This window comes from Callionymus lyra, chromosome 4, assembly GCF_982586985.1.
Source record: "Callionymus lyra chromosome 4, fCalLyr1.hap1.1, whole genome shotgun sequence".
NCBI classification, from domain to species: Eukaryota; Metazoa; Chordata; class Actinopteri; order Syngnathiformes; family Callionymidae; genus Callionymus; species Callionymus lyra.
In genome coordinates this window covers 36,970,456-36,992,812 of record NC_141821.1, presented here as the reverse complement: position 1 = coordinate 36,992,812, position 22,357 = coordinate 36,970,456, and the positions used below count along the sequence as shown (strand labels likewise).

General features: G+C 37.6%; 1 protein-coding gene across 3 annotated transcripts; it reads left to right on the top strand.

Annotated features, from left to right (window-relative positions):
- Positions 1-60: 60 nt before the first annotated feature.
- Positions 61-21,204, top strand: LOC148082844 (type II inositol 3,4-bisphosphate 4-phosphatase-like). 3 transcript variants are annotated; one of them, XM_087790107.1, is made up of 25 exons: positions 61-328; positions 5,734-5,792; positions 5,868-5,949; positions 6,513-6,731; positions 6,825-6,872; positions 6,937-7,043; positions 7,115-7,234; positions 9,059-9,138; positions 11,234-11,315; positions 11,380-11,449; positions 11,800-11,947; positions 12,009-12,139; positions 13,385-13,492; positions 13,554-13,662; positions 14,770-14,935; positions 14,991-15,164; positions 15,223-15,367; positions 15,426-15,634; positions 17,058-17,181; positions 17,681-17,807; positions 17,870-18,010; positions 19,065-19,162; positions 19,823-19,920; positions 20,006-20,160; positions 20,355-20,693. In XM_087790107.1, the coding sequence occupies exons 1-25, from the start codon at positions 232-234 to the stop codon at positions 20,590-20,592; spliced, it is 3,135 nt and encodes a 1,044-aa protein (XP_087646233.1). In that variant the 5' UTR covers positions 61-231; the 3' UTR covers positions 20,593-20,693. The 3 variants fall into 3 exon arrangements, with proteins under 3 accessions (XP_087646233.1, XP_087646235.1, XP_087646234.1); XM_087790108.1 differs by lacking the exon at positions 20,355-20,693 and adding an exon at positions 20,730-21,204 and having other exon boundaries at positions 67-331; XM_087790109.1 differs by lacking the exons at positions 19,823-19,920; positions 20,355-20,693 and having other exon boundaries at positions 61-331; positions 20,006-20,149.
- The last annotated feature ends 1,153 nt before the right edge of the window (positions 21,205-22,357 follow it).

Below are 22,357 nucleotides of genomic sequence, written 5' to 3'. Positions count from 1 at the left end.
TTTGATGCTTTAGAATCAGCTAATTTTGGACGTCATTTATCCTTTTTATTGTCCTGGCCGTAAATAATCTAACCAATGAAGCAGTGGGTTCAGATGAAGCCTCCGGTCATTACTTTCACTTCTGCCGTTATGTCTGCTGTTCACGGTAGAGAAGGTGTCATGGAATGAATCTGGATCCTCGCTGGTTGTTCTTGAACTTGATGCTGTTCTGCTCGCAGAAATGTGAGGAGGATGGATTGCAACGACAGACACGTGATCTTTCTTTCAAGAGAAACATCTGAGAAGTTCCAGATCCAAGGAAAGCTGCGTGTAGGACGACAGCAGGAAGGTAGTCCATCTTCATTCACTTCCATTGTGTGTCTTTTACTAATGCTATTGGCATGCTATTTTGAGTAACGCTCTTAATTTATTTAAAATGTCAGAATAATCAGAATTCGTTTTATTACCATTGCCATTAAGATTGTTGAGTATACATGTTGTCTATCCCTTAGCATAGACTTATAGAGATTTTGGCACCTTTGATTTATTGATTAAATATTCTGCAGTAATCTTAGTTAAAGTTAAACTAATAAAGTTCATCAACGTTTATAAGGGGATTTCTTTTTTATTGTCATATCCAAATATGGGCCGATAAATTTTGCTCAATTTTTCCTAGCAAAGATAAAAAAAGAAGCTTTAAATGTTCAACACTACCGGGTCTCACACTGATACTGGTTTTCCATGTAGTTGATGTTCAATAAATCAGATTAAGCTTAACAGCGACACATTTATTAACCCAGTCCAATAAAAATAAATACAAATATTGCTGTCTCAGATGGAAAAAAGGAAAAACATCCTTTCGCTTCTAACAAATTCGCTACCATTTGCATGTCTCAAATGAATCATTGACATTTTTAATCTCTATCACTTTCTTAAAAGTAGCCTGTTGTATATCAAGGGTCATTTAGCTGACATACAGTATAATGATGTTGAGTTACTGTGAACATTGAACTATTATTGAATAGGTGTTTATGACTATAAACATATAAATGACTTGGCGGGCTGAAGGTGAACCCTGGGACTGAGACATATGGTCAAGCTTATGATTACCCTTGTCCGTCTATGTTGGAAAACTGAATATAGTTTTGACTAGAGAAGCTATAAAAAGGTCCTTTATTTTCACATTAGGTTTCATTGTACTCTAGACGACCAGAAAAGTTTTACTGTCCTCTGAAACATGACAATTTTATTTGTGTTCTCAGAAGAGAAGGTTGTTGTTATTGAATAGCAGGTATCATTATCCGTTTGAGATATTCAAACCTCACAGGTTTTTAAATGTCTGCTTCGTTAAAATGTTTTTTTTAAAGCAGTGTCAGTACCAAGAGAAGAAATGTAAAAATATAAATGACATTTTTTTTTATCAAGCAAAAACCTAAAATAATCCAATTCAGTACTTTTTTAGGTGAACTTTTTGTAAGTGTGTTCACAAATACAGGAGGAGGTTGGAGGAGAATCTGAATGGGGAACAAATAAAAGAGGTCTGGGACTGTGTTAAAAAAATCCGTAATGTTCACTTTCTCTGTTTGCCTTTATGCTATATATAAATAAACTATATATAAATAAAACGTTAGTGATCGTTCACTCAAAATTCACAAAATTCACACTTTTATCACTTCATTTTATACTCTCATGTTGACTAAGGGTTGGGATTGTTTTCAGAGTAATTGTTTTTTTGAGTTATTTTAATGTAGCGACTGTAGCTCAGTTGTCTCTGTCTTCATCTTCGTCCAAAAAGACACTTAAAAACATCCAAATACCTCTTTGGTGCTCGTCTGTAACGACGATATTTTTGGACGAAGAGGAAGAAAAAAACAACTGAGCTCCAGTTGCTACATTGAAATGAACAAACATTTTTGTCTATAACTCTAAAAAGAACAGATTACTCTGAAAATAATCTCAACCCTTAGTTGACATGAGGGGGAGTGGAACATATGTGAAATTTGAATATTGGGTGAACTATCACTTTAAGCATTCATTATCATAACAATGTTTTGTACTGTATATTTACTGCAGTTGTTTAACTGAGTCATGGTTGTTTTTCTCTTATGTAAAGCTCTATGTGACTGAGGGTTATTTATATATACATTAATATTCATCATAATTGTATCATCATTGTTCATTATTATAGTATTATTATTGCCATCATTTCAACAATGCAGAATACAAAATAAAAGGACATTAAAAACTAAATGATTTGATGTCAAACTTAAATTAATGTACACGTTTGTAACTGATTTTCTGAAAAATATCAAACCGTTTCTATGTAGGCTGAAAGAAAATTTAGTTGACAAGATTTTAGATTATTAGATTAGTTTTTTTTAGGTCTGAACAAATTTGACAACTGAAGTAAAATACTATAACACTCAATGTTTTTCATTGTTACTGTTCCTTTAAGAGTGAGACAGGTGAGTGAGGGGGGAGCCAGGAGTCAGAGTTCTGACGACCGTGAAGAACTAATGTTGTTCTTATATCAGCAAAAATACGTCTTACAGTAACAGTTTTGGTTAAATAGAAGTTAAAGTGAAGGAGGGGTTTGCTCGTTTTTCAAGCATTATTGAAAAACAATACGAAACATTTAAATAAAATATAATTACTTATTTTCCAAAAACTCAGTGAGCTGCATCAGAGGCTGGAAGAGCCGCATGCGGGTCCAGAGCCGCGGGTTGCCGACCCCTGGTGTAAAAGATGCCATCCTTCACCTCCTGCATCAGACCTACTCCCACCTGGATAAAGGAAGCGGCTCAGTGAGGATCCTGTTCCTGGACTTTTCTAGTGACTATAACATCATCCAGCCCACTCTGCTGCAAGGACAAACTCACAAAGATGCATGTGGACCCTGGCCTGGTCTCCTGGATCTCAAACTATCTCACTGATTGACCACAGTATGTCAGGCTGAAGGACATCACGTCTGACACTGTGGTGTGCAGTACAGGAGCACCTCAGGGGACAGTACTGGCCCCTCTCCTCTTCACCATCTACACTTCAGACTTCAATTCAATTCAATTCAATTTTATTTAAAGTGTCTTATCATAACAAAGTTATCTCAAGACACTATACAGTTGAAATAAGACTATAGTTGATTAATGAAAAATAGATCCCAGCAATTCAACAAAGAGCAAGAAGCGAAACACTGTACAGTGAGCTATGGCGAGGAAAAACTTCCTTTTAGAAGGCAGAAACCTCGAGCGGAACCAGACTCATTGTTGACGGCCTGCCGCTTTGACCGGCTGGGAGGAAGGATGTGGGGGTAGACAGATGGATAAGGAGAGGAGTGAGGGAAATTATAGTGAGAAAAAAAAGAGGAGAGTGTAGGAGAGTCCATGGAGGTGCTGGAGAGAACTCTGGATCCGATGAAGTGGTGAAGATCCTGGATCAGCAGCAGCTCTGGAGGTGGAGCCCTGGGGCTCCGGGAGGGAAATAAAAAGGTGTGGGTTTAAACTGCACAGGTGATGAATGTAATGCAGAAAAGAAGGATATACAGAGCTCGGTGTCTAAAACTCCTCCAGCATTCTCAGCCTATAGCAGCTAACATAAACAGTTAAGTTAGTTATAGCAGCTAAAGATAAACAGTTAAGTTAGTTATAGGCTTTATCAAAAAGTAAGGTTTTAAGATTGTTTTTAAACATAGAGAGGGTGTCTGCCCTCCGGACTGAAGCCGGTAGTTGGTTCCACAGCAGAGGGGCTTGAAAACTGAAGGCCCTGGCTCCAAATCTACATTTAGAGATTTGTGGTATAACTAATAGATCAGAGTTTAAGGATCGTAAGGTCCTAGAGGGTTGGTAGGTTTGGATTAAATCTTAATCAGAAGAGAGTTACAATAGTCCAGCCTGGAAGTTACAAAAGCATGGATGAGTTTGTCAGCAGCATCTAAAGGAAGGAAGTGCCTGATTTTTGAAATGTTACGAAGGTGGAAGTAAGCAGTCTGTGAGATCTATTTTATTTGTAAGTTAAATGATAAGTTCTCGTCAAAGCATACACCCAGATTCTTTACAGTGGTGCTAGTAGCAGGAGCAAGTCCATTATGTAAAGCTAGATCATTAGTTAAAGATTGTCTGAGATGTTGCGGACCAACTAGTAAAACCTCAGTCTTTTCCGAGTTCAGTAGGAGGACGTTTTTGGTCATCCAGGACTTGATATCTGTAATACAGGACTATAGTTGTGTTAGCTGATTTCTTTCATCTGGCTTCATGGACAAGTAGAGTTGGCTGTCATCAGCATAACAGTGAAAGTTTATAGAGTGTCTTCTGATCAAGTCCCCTAGTGGGAGCATATAGATTGTGAATAGTATTGGACCAAGAACAGAACCTTGTGGGACACCATAGCTGACCTTAGTGTGTGTCGATGAGAGGTGGTTGACATGTACATAGTGCGTTCTATCCGACAGGTAAGATTTAAACCAGTTAAGAGCACTTCCACGAATGCCTATATGGTTTTCTAGCCTCTGTAGAAGGATTTGGTGGTCGACAGTGTCAAATGCAGCACTGAGATCTAGAAGAACAAGAACTGAAACATGGCCCTGATCAGAAGCCATCAGAAGGTCGTTACTTACTTTTACCAGGGCGGTCTCTGTGCTGTGGTGTTCCCTAAAACCAGACTAAAACACCTCAAATTGATCATTGTCCTGGAGATAATCACAGAGCTGACTTGTTACCACTTTCTCCAGAAGTTTTGAAATGAAGACAAGATTAGAGATAGGCCTATAGTTAGTGAGGACCTCTGGATCAAGAGTGGGTTTTTTAAGCAGAGGTTTGATTACTGCAACTTTAAAAATCTGAGGCACATAGCCTGATGTTATTGACAAGTTAATAATGGCAAGTATGAAAGTGCTAAGTAAGGGGAACAGTTCTTTAAGTAGCCATGTGGGAATAGGATCGAGAAGACATGTTGTGGACTTTGAGGAGGAAACAACCCGGGACAGCTTCTGCTACAACTCAGAGCTGAGTCTCGTCCAGAAGTATGCTGACGACACTGCCATTGTTGATGCATCAGGGAAAACAGTGAGGACGAGTACAGGAGTCTTATATGTGACTTTGTGGACTGGAGTGAGAGGAACCACTTGCAGCTGAACACCTCAAAGACCAAGGAGCTGGTCTTGGACTTCGGGAGGTCCAGGACAAAGCCATGTCCATCAGAGGCGACGAGGTGGAGATAGTTGACAACTATAAGTACCTCGGTGTGTGGCTGGACAGTAAACTGGTCCTGCAAAACAGACCATGTATATAAGAAAGTTCAGAGTAGACTGTACTTTCTGAGGAGGCTCCGATCATTTAACATTTGCAGGTTCTACCAGTCTGTGGTGGCCAGTGTCCTGTTCTGTGCTGTGGTGTGTTGGGGTGGGAATGTGTCCAAGAGGAGTGTCAACAGGTTGGACAGGTTGATCAGGAGGGCTGGCTCTGTGGTTGGCATGAAGCTGGACTCACTGGTGACAGTTGCTGAGAGGAGATCACTGAACAAACTACTGTCCATCATGGATGATGACAGTCATCCTCTGAACACTGTCATCAGTGAGCAGAGAAGCAGATGGAATGCATGAATACTCCTCCCCAGATGCAACACTAATAGTCTGTCTGTCTCTCTGTCTGTCTGTCTGTCTGTCCGCCTATCCACCTATCTACCTATATAATGTATGTATTAAAGGGTCTTAAGAAAGTCTACATTGTTTTTATTACATGTTGCCTGCTTGTGACTTTTCAGCTCTCACCGACAAGTTTTGTCGAGTCAGGGGAAACTTTCTGTTCATCCAGAAAAAAAAGGTGCGATTCACTTTTAGCAAAAGCATGAAGCTCAGCACAATAAAGTACATAATGAAATGTGTTTTGTTATTCTAGGGGGGAGAACTTGAAGAGGTGTTACTTTTGGAGAGATGCAAGATTGTGAGCCATCCGGAGAACAACAGAAAGCTGAAACTTGGTGCGTAGCATCGTAGACAGACATAAAAAAAGACAGACAGACAGACCGTAGGGTTATGTATTGCCAAGAATCTGTAATACATATCACAATACAGGGACAAGGATTTGATATATTGAGATATATTGCAATATTGTAGGAATATCTTTAATATCTAATATTAAGAACAATTATATATGACTATTGATCTATTTCTTGTGCTGTGACTCGTAACTGCTTTCAAACAAAATATGTTTAAAGATTAACTTTAAAAGCTACTGTAGCAGCTGTATCCTCTTGTCCTCAGTCCTTTGCAACACACCAGCAGGATTTCATTGTTTCTTTAGCTGTGGAGGACATAATATCTGCTGCCATTTAACGATTAGAAGCCTAATCGCAACACAAAAATAAACAAATGCTGTTAATATTAAAATTCATACCTGAACTTTATACCAGAAATAAATATGGTAAAATCTAAAACCCCCAAAAAAGAATGTCAAACAGTGCTGTTAATTATCGTACAGATAGATAGAAACACAGTCTGTTGTATTTTGTGTGATAATATATTTGCGTATTTGTCTGTCCAGACTTTGAAAGCCAAGACCCTCCCCTGTTTCTAAAGTTCAAAACATCTGCGGAGTGTGTGTCCTGGCTTACTGTTTTGAGAGACGCCAACACGGAAGCACTACGTCATCGCATCGCATATCTACAGAAGCTTTTAAACAAACACACTTCCATACACACACTAGAACATACACACACTGCTGTATCTTGCTCCAGAGAGGGTGATGATGCTAATGTGACAGGTGCGTATTAATAACATTTACACAATCATCTGTGTAATTGATTAAAAAAATATATATATATTTTTTAATATTATAATGTCATTTTGCCGCTAGATGGAGCCATTCGATTTACAGAAAACTCCTGTGTACGCCTGAAACTAGGTCTGTAGGATGAACACGCACATATGACCTCAGACTTTTAACACACACTTTCTGTCTTTGTCAGAATACGTAGGTGTTGCTTCTGCAGATGCTCAGGTTGAACTGCAAGTTTGTGTCACCGACGCAAACACCAACACAGTAGGGAAGCACAGCTGTGCTGTAGAAGTGGAGGTACACACACACACATGCAGAGAAAACACATTTGTGTTTGATATTTATTCATTCTTTTGTATTTTTATTAGACTGCAGGCGGTCATGCATTTCTAACAACGCTGTGTTGCCATGGTGACTACTCACTGAACTATCACAGCAGGATCGAAGTCAGCATTTACCACAAGGAGGAAGTAGCAGCACACACTGCAGTAAGTGAGTGTGTGTTGGTGTTTGTCGACGTGTTTAAATAAAGAGGATTAGTTTACTGCAAGAAATGAGACCAGTGGTGGCTGTCGACAAACGGACAATTCCTCTCTGAAGTCAGACTTATCTGTCACACACTGAAACAGACCTTTCATGTTTACACACAAATAACTGCACTTTGCAACACACACAGGAAATAGTGAGGTTGAAATGAGGGCAGCCTTAGAAATACATTGAGGATTTGATAAACGCTCCTATTCTGAGGTATTCAAACCAGGCGTTTCTGTAATCTGCATATTTCCCATGATGCCAGAGGGATTTTAATCCCGCCGGCCATGACGAAAGAGGAGGAGGATGGAGGGAAGGAGGCTAGAGAGGGAGCAGAGATACTGTAGCCATGTTCAGCTTCTCAGCTGAAACCTAAAACCTCAACCTCTGCTTTATTTTTTCGGATTCCTTGTTTTTAATATCCCTCTGGATCTACCAAGGCTTTCTCCATGTTCCTCGTTTTATTTTGGTACAAAGATTTCTTTAGTTGTATATTTTGGGTTTCTTTATTGAGCTTTTATTTCTCTTTTGTATTTTGTCTTGATTCAATTCCACAGATTTGTTAGTATTTCTTTCTTTCGTGGGAAAGGCTTTAAAGAAACAAATGTTCATTTTGTATTCTCAATGCTGTTACTAGTAAGCTAGTTTTCTTTAGTTCTTTTCTTTTTTCTACTGGAGAAATTAAAATAATGTTTAACTGGAGTATGATGGAATCAATGAAGCCTCGAACTAGAAGCTTTCTCTGGACACAATGATGCGTAGAGCTATGCTGACGATCACCGAGTATTGGAACTCAGTGGAGGAAAACGGCTCCTCCGCTGGATTGGTAAGGAATTGTGTCAACACGCACTCACTGAACACAAACATTATAGAATTCTTGAACATGTCCAGGCAGCATCAGAGAGTGTGTGTTGTTTTTTTTTGTTTTTTTTAACTTGGATTAGAATGTAATCTCCAAATCTTCCTGTTTGTCCAAGAACTGATTGAGATTAGCTCTGAGTGAGTTTATATGTGTTATTGTCTAAAGCCACTAGTGCAGATCAGGAAATGTGGCAACCACGAGTTAATGTGGCGGTAATGTCCCAATTTCCTCTTGAATCTCGTCTGCAAATCGTTTCCTTTTGTTGCTTACTTTGTGTTCAGACATGTTGACGTATTTTCTTTTTTTTTACATCCGCAATAAATTGTGCAAATCCCTAAAGCTGTTTAGGAACATTTAAGCAGATATTTTATACAAGTAACTGTAACATGAAGTTGGTCAATGTTGCTATTATACACTTATTAAAACACCAAATTTAAATTATCATCTTTAATCCAACATCCTTCTATACAAGTGTTCATCTTTGTGGTAGAGGGGGGGATTAATAATCCCACTGGTTCCTTCAATGACATCCAACACATTAGCTTGGCAGCCTCACATAACAGTCCGACTTCTAGCACACATTTCTGATTTGGCTACATGTTCTGCCCTCAGTTGGATACATTTGTTTGCTTTAAGTCAGCATTATATCAGGGAGACCGTGGGAATTCAGATTCCTCCTGAGGTCCTCATTGATCAGCTGTGATGCGTCAACAAGTTGGTGCCAAAATAAGCCCAAAAAGCTGCTGCTGATCTCATCTGTGAAAATCCAAGTAGATACTTTTGCACGACACCAACAACCAAGATGCATTTAAGTTTACTTAAATCCCACAATCTTAAGTGGAAAAAAATGACGATTGTAAATGTGATTTATCATGTTTTTTATTGTGTTTAATTGAAACTATATCTTCTTCCTCAACAGAGAAATATACTTGGATTCACCTCTTTCTCCATTGCAGACTTGTTTAAAACCAAAGAGCCTCATGTCTCCACAAGTTTCAGGTAAATCATTTTTCCAATGTAGATAAAAATGATTGAACTTTCTCTTTAAAGTTACGTTTAATTGTTGTTGTTGTACAGTTTCCACACTCCCCTGGTGTGGCTTAGTGAAAACTGAAACCTTTTAAAAGTCACTTAAAAAACAGTGAATTCATTAAAATATCCTAAAATGCATTTCATAATGTTCCTTGGGATGTTGTAAATGGTCCTTTACTTGGCCCTTGTTTGTCCCCCCCTCTTGCTTGAAAGATAAATTCTGAAACATTCTAAATAAAAATTGTTATATGACCCGAAAAGGTAGTATAAACTCAATTAATTTATGTTTTCCTTTTAATTGATTAAATGAATGAGTGAATGCATTTATTTTGAACATGTTGGAAATATGTTATTATTTGTATATACAAAAGAGACAAATAACTATTAAAAATTATTTAAAAAAAATACTGTAGTTTGAAAAAAGAGTAGGAAGAAGTAGAAATACATTTTAATTATTCGTTAATTTTTTAGCAAATTGACAAATATCACAATAATAATTCACAAATATCCATATATACTCATGAATATGTTATAAGGTTACCTACTATTTTACTTGCAATATAACCATCAACGATATTCTTTTTCTCGATTTACCCCTCATCATCCTCAGTTATCACACTTCCTTTTCCATATACTTTTAAAAATAAACATCGTTTAGTACCTTTTTTTAACAGATGTTTTTGTTTAAAACAAAACAACAAAAACCAAACCGTGGATTATTGTGATGTAAGAAGAGTTTTATTAATTAAAATAGCTAAAACCAAACTCAGCGTCAGATCTATTTCTGTTGTATCGTTTGATGATTTTGAAGTCAACGTCTGTGGACATGCTTTTATTTTCTCCCATTGTCCAGCACAGCTTTCATCTCTGCACTCTTGGTTAAAGTAAAACACACTCTTTGAAGTAAAACTCATGTTTGTTTTGGTTTGTTCTGATTGGCTGTTGCCGAGTTACCATGTCACCTCAGTGGGGAAGTAAGACGTCTGTAGCTCCACCTCCACTTTAAGTACAAACCTCAACCTCTTCCTGCTTTTCACTCAAAAACCGCTGCATGGAGGAAGGGTTGACACAAACACAGCGTTGTTAAAGAAGATGACAAAGAGGTGGGACGAGTAAAGAGAGAGGGAGCGAACGGCAGGTGGGCCTGTGCCGGCAGGTCGTGATCAGGTATGTCTCAGGCAGACATACCTGAGCCTCCAGATGTTTCTTTTGCTTTTTATTTCCAATGATGTTGATGTGTTTGATATGCTTAACTTTAGTTTTAAACCGTGTTGTGATCATCTTCCTTTCCTTTTTGTTGACCTGTTTTCTGTGTGAATGTGGTGTGTTTGTGTGAGGCAGAATCTTTTAAAAGTGGTTTAGGAAGTTGTTTTTTATCAGGGTGAGGGTTTAAATTCACATGAAACAGAAGATTCAAATCAAGGAACTAATATTGTGTTTTGTTTATATATTAAATTATACAATGATTTCCCTATATTATCTTAAATATGTTTCCTGTACAGGAATAATCTTTAATGTCCTGCCTGATTTATTTCATTTTCTCTTTCATGTGAGGATGTGATCAGATAATGTTTCCTCTATTTCACTTTTTTCACTGTGTGTTTATACTCTTATTATTTTCAAAGGCCTACTTCAAACATGCGGAGTAAAATGACCACATTTGCAAAATAGATAAGGAATACATATCTATATTCATATCTACATCTACTGATGCAAGATATTTAATGCATTTTACTATTTTATAGATATGTTTTTAGAATGTACTGTATATTTGATATTTTTAAGATTCTTTTTCTACTGTATATTTTTGTAATCTTAAAGATAATGTATGTTTTACGTTACCCACTGTCTTCTAGTGCTGAGAACAAAGTAACTTTAACTCAATTTCCACTTTTGGTTCGGATTCTGATTCTGAATGTACATCAAGTGTCTGCAATGAGGTTTTTTCAGTTGTTTTATCTGCTTATTTACGCTGATGTTCTGGTCGTTGTTTTCTAGGCAGATCCCAACCAAAAGTTCAAACTCTCATATTGTTTTTGCTCACATGTTTTGTCCTCTACAGGTCCATGGATGGAGTTAACAAAGTGGGAGAGCTGAAGTTGACCCTGCTCCACATGGAGGGAGAAGGTGTCGGTAAACAAGAGGTAGAGCAAAAGTCTGTTTGTTTCTCTCAGACCGGCATCTGTCATGTGTGCTTCTTATCTGTAGAGTCCAGCTCTGTGCGACTGTCTTCACACTTCCATCCATGACAAAGAAAACAGTCCCATGATGAGAGCAGGTATGATCACACCAATCTTGTTTTGCATCGTGGACCAGTTTAATGTCAGAATTATTCACAGGAACGGAATCTGTTAAAACTTGATTGAAAGAAACGTCTTGACAAATGTTACTTCATAGAATTTTTTTCACACCTTTAAGACAATAATAATCAATAGAACAGAGTGTTATGAAATATTTTGTCTTACTGTATGGCCCAGTAACAAATGTCTTGCTGAGCACTGATCTGACATACTTCTGTGTGTGTGTCTGTGTGGGTGTCTCTGTGTGTGCGTGTGTGCGTGTGTGAATGTGTGTGCGCGTGTGTGTGCATGTGTATGCGCGTGTGTGCATGTGCATGTGTGGGTGTAGTGCTGTGTGCTCAGGTGTGTAAGCTGTACAGGTTTCAGACTGAGAACCAGCGGTGGCTCTTGGTCAGGGAACAAATGTCAGAGTCGCCGCTATCTTTCTCTCTACCCAAGCAGCTTCTGAACACACTCATCCAAGAGTACCGGAGCAGGTGAGTGGTGCCTCTCCTGCATCTTAAAATCTGAATCATGATTCTTTTTTTATTTATTAAGAATTCAGGAAACCACAGAACTCGGAGACTTGCTGCCTGACCTGGACGAGCTTCGGCAAGACGTCATCAACCACTGTGACCTCCTTGTGACCAGTTATCAGGAAACGCTCTGCGAGCTCGAACAACATTTCGGTGAGCTCATGACTTAAGAACCGCACATACTTAGGATGTGACCTCATTAACAGCTTAATATTTGGCTTTAAATATATGTATATTTTTCTATAGGAAGAGGTTCTTTGGGTGCTCAAGCCTAAATGCTCCACACTTTTGCTAATTCAACAGAAATAAATAATTATGTTGATATATTGTCCTGTAGAGATGTCAGAGACTTCCAATAACAATAAAGATATTTTATACGACAAACATGGAGATGATTAAGAAAAAATTAAGCAAATTCGGCAAAAAATTCAGATGTTCCTTGAATGCACTCGTCTTAGAAAAATAAGAGGGAAAGCGGTTGTGTGTAAATGAGTACACCCCTTTCCAAAAGTACCATTTTAAACTATCTCAAGGCACACAAAAACAATTTCCAAAATGTTAACTTAAGACAAGTTTTATTTAACATATTTTCAACTTATAACATGAAAATAAGGTTAATAATCTAATTTAGAGAACAGCATTTTTAGTTTTCCTCAAATTAGGGTGATGCAAAAAATGAGTACACCGCACAACAAAAACTACTATATCTAGTACTTTGTATGGCCATCATGGATTTTAATAACAGTCTTCTAGGCATGGAATGAACAAGTTGAAAACATTTATCTACATCCACCATTCTTCAAGAATGATATCTTTTAGAGACTGGATGCTGGATGGAAGTGATCCTCAACTTTTCTCTTCAGAATTCCCCATAGGTGTTCAATTGGGTTCAGATCAGGAGACATACTTGGCCACTCAGTCACTTTTACCCTGTTTTTTCCCAAATCCAACAGTGGCCTTAGATGTGTGTTTAGGATCATTGTCATGTTGCTCCGAAGTCACATCGCCAGTGATGTATATCTTCTGTTCAGGGTCATCCACGTCACTAAGATGGCGGTCGTTAAGGGTAGAAAGTCTCCATCGGTCCACACTCAATTTTCTGGCTCTTTGAGTACGCCAATTGAGCACGCACAGCGCACTACATTTTCACACCACACAGTGTGAACGCACTTGTGCACTCAAAATATTAAGTGTAAGTTCAGAAGTCTGCGATTTGGGTCACACCCAATATCTTTAAAGTAGTCATGAATGTTTAAACCAATCATCACAGAATATATGAAAAAATGACAAATGTTACATGGTGTTCCTTACATTTTTTTCTGGAAGATAAACCTGAAAAATAAAGTTTCTTTATCAAGTTCTTTAGATGAAAAGAGTCTGCCACTTTTGACTTTACAGTTTCGTCCTCCTTCAAGTCAAGCCTCAGCAAGTCTGACCGACACCTCCAGTTCATCCCGACGAACCTGCACACTCAGAGGATGGAGGTCACCTGTCCAGACACCACAGGTGTGTCACACTACTGTTTTCCTTGTTGAGTTTGAAATTGATCTCAACTTCCATCTTTCAGGGGTTTGGTATGATGTCATAACGTTCGGTGCACCAGCCAATCACCACCATGGTTTCAAGCACGGAGGGCTCCAGAGACTTCTCAGAAAACGCTCGGACCCTTCAGACGGGTATTGATATTGATATTAACTCATGCACCTGAACATCAACGCTGATCAGAGGGTTTTCTAAGGGTGATAACAAGTGATGGGTTGATGAGGCCTCATGAAACAGATGACGAGCCGTTACATTTTACAACACCAGAGTCAAGTACTCGGACAATACTACAACTATATCCTTGTTCCTAGAGTATCAGTATTGTATACAGTATTGTATAATTAAAACTGTATTGTGATAAGTAACGTATGCCTAATTCTTGAAGAAAAATAAATAAAGACTTTATATTATGATACCTCATCTGCTGTTTCATGAGGCTTCGTAAAACGGCTTCTCAACTGACAACATTGTTCATCCAGCAACGGTTACATGCTCGCCTTCATTCCTTTTATTCAGGTTGACTGATCTGAGGTTTTACTCCCTCCATAATCTCTCCCCCTCAAGCATCTTTATATATTGTTTTCTATGATGGTAATCTCTATAATCCCAGCTCTTTCGGGATTAGTGAAGCTGCCGGGCAGATTAATACACGAATACATCGCAGCTTGTTCTCTGGCACCTAACGTGACACGAAGTTTAAATTAAAATATCAAGATGATGCTGCTGTCTAAGTTCTTTGTACATTTTCATTGTAGTATAATAAGCATGAATTACATAACATTAATCTTTATGTAAGTATATCAGTGCCATGAAGAATTTAAAAAAAATGTATTCTTTGGAATAAATCAATTCAATAATTTTATTGAATATTTGAATGAAATTATTTTTTAATTAAAATGTGAAATTTGTTTGTTTTTTTCATTATTCAATCAATTAAATAAATTATTGGTAACACTATTCTACCAAAATTGAAATATTGAATTGAAGGCTACAAATAAAAAACATTGAATTTAGAAAATTGTATCTTGGAATTATTGGAATTATAATATGAAACTCTATGTGTAAAAGAAAACATATTATTTTAATATGATTTAAATATATAAATAAATATTATATTATTTCTATAATATATAAATACAATAAAAATATACAGAAAATGTCTATTTGAAATGTCAAATTCAAGCATGAATTATTCTGATTGCACTGATACACTCACATAGTTCTGCGTCTTCTGTGTGAAGCTCGATCCACTACACTCAGGAAGAAAACTCCAGGGCTCGGGAGCTGCTGGTCAGTGTGGCCCACCTGCAGCCCCTCATCTTCGGACATGCGGAGGAGCTGCTGGCAGTCTCACTGGAGCACGACGTGGCTCAGTTGCAGCAGGTCCTGGACAGCCTGGTCCAACAGGTGAGGAGGCAGGAGCGTCTATTCTGAAGCGATGGCATCAAACACTCTTCCCCAGACGGAGCAGTTTGTCCACGCGCTGAAAGACGAGCTGGTGAAGAGCGCTCTGATGGCGATGCACAGCCAACGATGCGACGTCCAAATAAACGGCCATTGTGACAACGTGGCGGCCAATCACGAGGGAATCATTCCAGTCGGACACTTGGAGGATGACTATGACGAGGAAGAGTGGGCAAGTCCAGCAAGAGAAACTTTGAAATATTCATGTTGTAACAAGTGTGTTTGTGCAGGACAGGGTTTGGGCAAATGTCGCCAAAAGCATCAACTGCATCGTTGTTATGGTCGATCGGATCCACGAGCGGGAGAATCAACCTCAGGCGAGAACGCCCTCAAAACATCAGGAGGCCACAGAAGACTCCGACAACCCCGACGATCGTAGGTTCTTACTTTTATTTGAATTTATTTTCAGAACTTAAGAACCTGATGTCTACAGCTTCCTCCGCGTCTTCGTTGACCTCATCGGCCTCCTGGCAGGAGCAGCTGCTTCCCCTGGTAGTCACGCTGCGGGATTGTGTGCGTGAAGCAGTGACGAGGGCTAAGGCCGCTATGGCCTTTGTTGTGCTCCAGAGGGCAGTGGCAGCCACTGTTGCCAACGGACCTGCGCTACTCGCACAGAGACGACACACCGTCTTTAGCCAAGCGGTAAGAGCGCTTTGAATTTATCGCTGGTTTAGTTGAACAGTATTGTAGAGACCAATCAACCATCACAAACTAGAGTCGTGTGTAGAAAGGCATCATGGGAGTTCCCTGTTTTGTTGGTACCATAAGTAAGTTAATAAGTGCATCCCATTAACTTCGTGGTTGTGTTTGTCTGTGTATTAAATGACCTTCAACTTATAGTCACCTGAAATGAGGTGTTTATTGTTTTTCTTATTAATGGACTTGAGGCCATCAGTTGTGTTGTGAAATTATCTTGATTCAGTCCTATTGGACAACCTTATAATGATTTTATAGAAAGACTAATCATCTAAGTTAAGAGAAATGAGTGGCCATCATTACTTTAGGAAATGAAGATCAGTCCGAAATAATGCAAAAACTTTGAAAGAGTGTGTCCAAATCTTTGTACGTATGTTTGTGTTTGTAGGAGACACATTCCTGTCTGCTGTTTTTTCCCATTTTATATATTCATTAAAACAAAAAACTTTTCTCATAAATTAGATTGTAGATAAGATCGTACTTCTTAAAATAAGATCTTTACATACTTATTTATTGACATATATTGAGGATCTTTAAAGTTATTAAATCATGTCATACATACAGACACTTTGATGGTGTCATAGTTCGGTCACACTTATTTTCATTCTTGTGTTTTTTGCAAACAAAACCAATCTTTCCCATATATCTTAAAGTAGAAAAAAGAAAAACAGACACAATTAAAAAAATAAACTTGAAATGAACTTGCAAAGGGAGTCTTTAAGTCTGGATTAAGTCTTAAGTTTCTCTAGTGTCTATTAGATTGTCATTAGAGTCAATTTACTGTTTGTCTGCCCCCCCTGTTAGACACAATACAAAAAATACGCTGTATATTTCCCCAACAATGTTTATCTTATAATAAATAAGTGTATGCTAAGCTAAGTGATCAGACTTAATAGGGTTATTTACCCTCAAGCTTTTTATGCTCTTTCTCTTGAAGGTTAGAAATGTTGCTATCTTTGGCCGCAATTTCACACGTGTTATTTATCGCTGCCTTACTGCCAACAGTATTATAAACTAATGTGACCCTAGAAATGAACGTACAACTCACTCTTAACTGTGACTTGAATAATCTGTTGCCAGGAGAACATATGTGAGTCCTCCTGTTGCTAGTGCTTGTCTTGAGGTCTTCAGAGTTTTCTTGAGAATCTAAGATTCATGAACAAGACGATTTAGCAAGAATCGAGAATAATGACTCAAATTAGTCATCAAATTTTGATGTGTGAAGTTTCTTGTATGAGTAGACAAGATCACTCAGATGTGGTGAAGCAGCCTCTTCAATTCAATGTGTTTTTGTTGTGACAGAGATCAAGGGGTTCTCAGGAGTCTATCTTTGGCCCTGGTATTGTACGTGCTTATGTCTATCTTTCAGCTCCCTGCAGCCGTCTGTGGCTTCCTGCTGAAACTGTACGGAAGCCTGGACGACTCAAACTTCCTGCAGCAGCTGCAGAGTGTTGGGATCGTCATGCAGTTTGAGGGGCTGCTCAGCACTTACGGTAGAAGAGAGCAGATACATCTATGGAAGTACATTGGTGTCATGAGAATATTAAATGGTTGAATTTAACACTTCAAATGTAAAAACTTTGCTTGGTGTCTCTGTTATACCAAAAACTTTATATTTAACTTAAAATTCTAATAATGATTAATATTATTGAAATTAGACTATCAAACTTTATGTGTGAAACTATTGGTTATCATTTTGAAAATATTCGATTTTTGATTAATTTATTTAGAAAGAAAAAAGTCTTTGTCTTTTCAAATTATTAAATTTAATCCAATCAAACAGATAACCCTTTCAATATAGTTATTATTAAGTTCATTCATTCAGAAACTCAATTTAAACCACATTTATCACACAATAAATGAAATAACAAAATATAAACAATAATTTATACAATTTAATATTCTGATGGCACTGATGTGCTTCCATAAAAAACATAAAACATCCATATCAGGGCAGACTTGAACATCCAAATGTGTGTCTGTGTGAATCAGGGGACGAACTTGGGATGCTGGAGGATATGGAGGTCGGCGTCGCTGACCTGACAGGAGTGTCGTTTGTCATCACAGTGGCCAAAAGCGAGCAGCCCAAAGACATGCTGCCTTCACTCACCGGAACATGGTAGGAGAGACACCACGGATGTCCGGAGGGAGAATCTTCAAAGTCGTTCCTCTTCTCTTCAGGGGATCTTTTGTTGTCCACATTCCCGTGCCCTCTGAAATATTCCAAAGGCTTCCAGAGAAACTGAAAGATGGATGTTTGATACAAATTCATCCTGTTTTCTTCAACATTGGTATCAACCAACAACAGAGTTTGGCTGAGAGGTATTGAGTTGTTCTCGGTGTTATCTTGACCTTTTAAGTATGTATTTTATTGAATATTGTTTTGGTTGTTTAAGCGCTTTGTGACCCTGGTCTAGAAAATTAATTAGAAAAGTCTAAATTATTTATTTATTATTTACATACAAAATACATAGACATACATTTAAAGTGGCATATTCACATTGATTCATTTTAAATGTAATTTAGTATATCAGTGCCTTCTGAATCATGAATGGTTGAATTTCATTTATAATGTCATATTTGACAAGTTTGTATTGAAATGTTTTAAGCATTTTTTTTTTTTTTTTTTTTATAATTGAACTTAATTTGTATATTTAAAGTTTTAATGTGTTTGTGAAATCAATAATTAGTATATTTAACAGTTGTTTCTTTTTAATTCCATTTAAATTATTATTCATTATTATTCATTATTGATTATTTAAAAAATATATATATATTTTACATATTTTATTTCCAATCATTCAAAAATGCATTTTATGAATTCAATGTTTTTATTATTTGTAGAATTTTAAATGAAAATAGAATGTAAGTATAATAGTGGCACCAGAGATGACCAAGTTACAAATTAAAAAACAATGAATTCAGACATTTTAATTTTTGCATCATTGGAATTTCATTCTCAATTTCTCTGTGTTCAGAAAAAGGTTGTTTATTTTTTATTTATATTAGAATTCATTTGTTTTCTTTGCAAACAAAATAATTTCCTTTATATTCTATTATTTAGTTTAAAACATTTTAAAAATCCAATTATTTAACAACAACATATTAATAAAAATATTTAAAGAATTTCAATTTAATATTTGTATGGCACTCAAGTACTTCCATACCATGTGTACTGCTCTTTGAGGTGCTAACATAACCAAACATCAAGCTAAACTTCTCATGCTTAGTAGTTTTCAGATATTTGACAAGCACTTCCTGCTTGTGACACTCATGTCACTAGAATATGAGCTCAGAGTCTCTAATGACTTTGGCAACCCTGTTAGAGATCTGTTGCAGAAACACAGTCTGTGAAAAGGTCATGTTTGTGCTTCAGGTTCGGCGACAGCTCCCTGCAGGAGCGAGTGAACCACCTGAGCTGCGAGCGTCTGAAGGTTTACTGCAACACGCTGAGAGACCGGCTGCCTGGCGGCGGTAATGTTTCACACTTTGCTGGCATTTATCGTCACAATAATAAACAAGATAGAGACAGACAAGGGAAGTTTAATGAAATAAAAGTTTACCTTGCAAAATGTGAAACCTCAGCAGCTGGTTATAGTAGCTGATATGTAGCAAGGGTATACTTAATATGGTGTTTTAAAATGTTTTAGAAAAAGATATTTCATGATAGTATATGGAAGATTAAAGGGAGAGAGAGAGAATAAATGAGAAATGAATGATGGAGGCAACATTAGATCAGTTAAGGTTTTCCATATAAACTGTTATTTTGTGTTTCTTTTTATTGATTTTTTTTTCATAAACACATATCCCACCAAATGAGTTTGATTTAAGATCTTCAATATCTTATTACTTTAGGGGGGATTGAGGATTAAGGATAATAGTACAGAATATAAACATATACATAACAATGTAATAGAAGAAGTAAAATGGGATTCAAATTAAAGTGTATGAAATGGTTTTGAATCATAAAAAAGTATTTTGTCAGGTGGGTGCTATTGTGATGATTCAGCTATTTTTTTTGCCTGTCTGTGCTCTTATCTCATGTCCTTTTGTCTTGTCCTCTTTTCACTCTTTGAGATGCAAATGATGAATAATAAACTCATAGCTTCACTAATCCTCTCTCTCTCCTCATAGCTGACGAACAGTCTCTGTCTGACTTGTTGACGTCTCTTGATCGCAGCATAGAATCCAAAAAAAGGAAGAACGTTGAAGTTCTTTGGCTTGCTTGTTTGGTAATTTCCCTTTTAACACGTTCTTTCAGGCTGTGGCATTTTTGGCTTTCAAAAATAATCTCTGCAACATTGTGTTCATGTGCAGGTGTGTAGAAAAGTCAACGGCGTGCGTCTGACCAGCTGCAAGAGTGCGAAGGACCGTACGGCGATGTCGGTGACCCTGGAGCAGTGTGTGTTACTGAGAGAGCAGCACACGCTCAGCCAGCACCACTTCAGCACTGCACTGGACTGCATGAGGAGGTGAACCTTGATTTTGAGACATGACTCTGTAGCAATATTCAACAGCTTTTATTTCATACTTATATTTTATTTTCATCCATCCAGCTCATTTTCCTGCTTTTGTTTTTTTACTTTTACTTACAAACTTCTTTTTTTGTGCATGGTCCTTCATTCTGTTTCCCTCTCACACACTTCCACCTCCTACCCGACCACAGGTCTCATCTGACTTGGGGGCAGATGCTCGGCTGTTACCCCAATTCACAGGCCACCATCTGTGGGTTTGACCACATGGAGCCGCCCCTGGCTCTGCAGAGCTCTTGGGTCCCAGAGTGCTTTGTCCCTAAAGCGCCTAGGCAACACCTTTACCCAGTGGTCTTCCTGCTGGTGACCTCTCACCTGCTGGTCCTCTGGCTCATTCTCAGCCTGGTTATTCTGCTTTCTAAATACCAGTAGGACCTCTTACCGGAATGTTGATTGGGAATCATCATCTTCTCTTGTGTTGAACTTGATAAAAAATATAACTTAAAGGCTGCATCACTCATTAGACGTCCTCATAATGTAGGTTTTTATGTGTGGGTTTTTGGATGCAGGGACGGCTGCAGGATGGAGAATGTCCAGAAGAATATCGGAAACAGGAAGTTTGCCTTCAGCAGTGTCCAACTCCTCACCTTCCCAAAACTGTACCGACCTCCAGATGGCAGCTATGGCTGAAAACACTGACCATTTCTGAAGAATTGTACATATATTTTTTAACGGTAAATTTAAAACTATATATAATGCAGGAATGTACTGTATGTTTTACTAATTTTGCATTAGTTCTTATGTCTGATTTAAGTTGAACTTTTTACATTCTCCAAATGTCATAAAATATATTTCAACATCCACTTAAAATGTTCAACTTTTTATATTTTCTGACCAGTGAATTATGCTTTGTCTAATGGACTAAATAAATATAAACATGAAGACTTTTTGACGACCAAAAAACACAGCCAAAAGATCTTCTGGGCTAAGTTTTGTGGCTGATCAAATGTTAAAACATGAAAATAAATAAAAGCTCAGGTGTCAGTTTCTTGTGTTGAATCTGTCTTATTACATCAAACCAACATTTTCATAATTTAACTTAAATTTAACTTGAAAAATAAAGTGCCTGCTTACGGTTCTTGTATTGTTGATGCGGAGAGCAAATCTTATAATCGATGATGACATTTAGTTTGTCACCATAAAAAAATAAACAAAACTAGCCTATGTTACTTGTAAATAAATGAAAAACACTAATTGAATCTGTAAAACTGGATCTTATGAGCACTTCCTGTTTGCTATCTGATTTTTAACACGCATTTCCCTTTTTTTATTATCAAAAGCATTTCAGTTTTTATTATCTCTGACAAGATTTAGTTTGTCACCATGAAATTACTAGATTTCCCCTTGCGGAACTAACAAAGATTTTTGATGAAGAAATTGACATTAATATTATATTACTTAAAATATAAAAATATAATAACATTATTTTTGGCATCTTGGTTAGGTAACAGATGTGGACAAGGCCACGTCCAGTGTCCATCAGAGGTGACGAGGGGAAGATAGTTGACAACTATAAGTACCTCGGTGTGTGGCTGGACAGTAAACTGGACTGGTCCTGCAACACAGACCATGTATAAAAGAAAGTTCAGAGTAGACTGTACTTTCTGAGGAGTTAAAATCATTTGATCAGAAGGGCTGGCTCTGTGGTCGGCATGAAGCTGGACTCACTGGTGACAGTTGCTGAGAGGAGATCATTGAACAAACTACTGTCCATCATGGATGACGACAGTCATCCTCTCAACACTGTCATCAGTGAGCAGAGAAGCAGATGGAGTGCAGAAAGGTTCCTTCCCAGATGCAACACTATAGACTCAGGGACTCATTCATTCCTCGTGCTATTATATTGTATAATTCTGAATTTTGGGGCAGGAGTGGAGTGAAAAGATGATATTCCATGTTAATCTTTGTATCCTTTGTCTTTTTTATTTTCTTTGATCTATGCTCTTTATCTTAAAACATAGATTGTGTCATCTTGGACTTTCTTTTTATTCCACTTTGGTCTTGTTTTATGAATCTATCGTCTGTGTGCTGGCTGGAAAAACTATCTATCCATCCGCCCCTTCGTCTGTCTGTCAGTCAAAATTCTACCAAAATCTCTTCTGGGCTTAATTGTGTGTAAGATCACAATTTTTACAAC

Bases quoted from the DNA above. Each gene is read 5' to 3' on its own strand.
- LOC148082844 (XM_087790107.1), top strand. From the start codon at position 232: ATGGATTGCAACGACAGACACGTGATCTTTCTTTCAAGAGAAACATCT. The intron at 13,663-14,769 runs GTATTGATATTG...TTCTGTGTGAAG, and splicing joins CGCTCGGACCCTTCAGACGG to CTCGATCCACTACACTCAGG. The intron at 15,635-17,057 runs GTAAGAGCGCTT...TCTATCTTTCAG, and splicing joins ACACCGTCTTTAGCCAAGCG to CTCCCTGCAGCCGTCTGTGG.